At 44.5% G+C, this 1,731-nt stretch overlaps 1 protein-coding gene across 1 annotated transcript; it reads right to left on the minus strand.

The window, feature by feature from the left end:
- Nucleotides 1-403: 403 nt before the first annotated feature.
- Nucleotides 404-728, minus strand: SARC_15469 (hypothetical protein; the record flags this gene model as incomplete). Its single annotated transcript, XM_014290409.1, has 1 exon — nt 404-728. A coding segment is annotated over one exon (325 nt), but the record flags the coding sequence as incomplete, so codon positions are not given.
- Nucleotides 729-1,731: the final 1,003 nt, after the last annotated feature.

The following is a 1,731-nucleotide window of genomic DNA, read 5'->3' on the forward strand; positions in this document are numbered from 1 at the left end:
ATCAGTATTTTTGTGTAGATGCGCTTAAATGTGTACAAGTGCAGTACTATACCTTTGGCATGCATCATGCTGAGGCCCGCGAGCATCTGCCTGACTAGGCTCTTGATCACCAACAGCCCCTCGGAAGTCGTTTTGAGCTGAGACCACAGTACTGATCGCTCTACGTGCGAGTACCCACTCCCATCAGAGACCTGTGGTGCAATTTCGTTTGTAAATATAGAATGCAGAAACTCAATTGCTGCCTTCTTCTTCATAGATCATAAATCTCATCGTGTCTACTGATACTTAATCACTGGTACACGTTTGAAATAGATATCTAACTACAGGGGCGTGTACCCACATACATAACCCGTACAAACGAGACGCAAGTAAGTGTGGACCGGTGGGATACCACTGAGCTTACCGCAGTGTACAGTAACGACCTGAGCGAGACACCCTCATTCTTAAACACCAGCCACAACTCCTTGTCAACCCCCTGCCGACCCCTACTGCTGTCAGTAGAGCCTGTGCTGTGTGCTTGTTCGCTATCTCTGCCCGTATCTTCAGCACCAGTATCGTCCGCGTGTGTTCCGTCCAAGTGCATATTGTCATCCAGCGACTGTGCTTCTCCGTTGTTGGCTTGGCCTGAGTGGTCGTCTGATATGGTTGTTGACTGCGGTGACTCTGACCCACTCCCGCTGAAGGAATGGCAGTGTGTATCAACGTTGTCCTCGAAGAACTCTATGAACCTGTGCAACAGTAGACACAAAAACCTCAGAAACTGAGCACGATTGAATTATCCGATGTTAATTTCAATAGTGAATTGAACTGTTGACATATACACGTGGAAATGTATATACATGAGTATATACAAACAAGCCTGGTGATCAATGGTCCCGTTCTGATGCGGATGTTCCCAGCAATTCCTATTGATATGGTTGTATGGGGCGTCGAATTACAATAACAAGATTTTGTGATGAGACTACAAAAGAACAGTATACGTCAACAGTGTTTGGATTCTGTGTATATATATAGATACCTCGTGAGAAGTATTCAGATTAATTATAGTGTATAAATATTTATTTGGTTTCTACATTTCCGCAAATTCATTTTTAGATCTATAGCGTGTCAAGTGTGGATGAGGTGACCACATTCAAGCGATTGGCAATGTGTGTATGTGTGTGAGATTGAACTCTAAACAACTACTTAACATATGCACTCATAACGAATCACACAACGCTGTACATCGAAAAGCAAGGGGTTGTTGTCTTATCATCCAGAAGTAATTTTGGCCCCAACATACCGGGCAATATAGAGATGATTGCTGAAAATCTGGCCAAACTCGATCTCCCGTAAGCCACTCAGCCGCACAGCGCTACCCTTCTCCAAAAACATTCGCTTCAGCACATACTCCTCTCTGTATGCAAAGGTGAAATGGCGTTGGTCTGCACCATTAGTGCGAGAAACAATCGTGCGCTACAGCTACAGCTGTCACAGCCACAACACCGAAGTCCATTGAGCACACTCTGACACTCATACGCTTCAGTACGTGTACTTATGTTTTTCGCCTACCCTGACCCGGGTTCGTTGGTATTTTCGTCAGAAAGTCATAATACATACCGTGCTAATGAAAATGGGTTGGGCTATTGTGTGTCTGTATCCAGTATATTGCATTTGCGTCTATATTGTGATGAGTTTTCTATGCGCGTTCTGTGTGGTCCCCGAGCACTAGTAGTATACGGTAGATTAAAA

This window comes from Sphaeroforma arctica (genome assembly GCF_001186125.1).
Source record: "Sphaeroforma arctica JP610 unplaced genomic scaffold supercont1.6165, whole genome shotgun sequence".
NCBI lineage: Eukaryota > Ichthyosporea > Ichthyophonida > Sphaeroforma > Sphaeroforma arctica.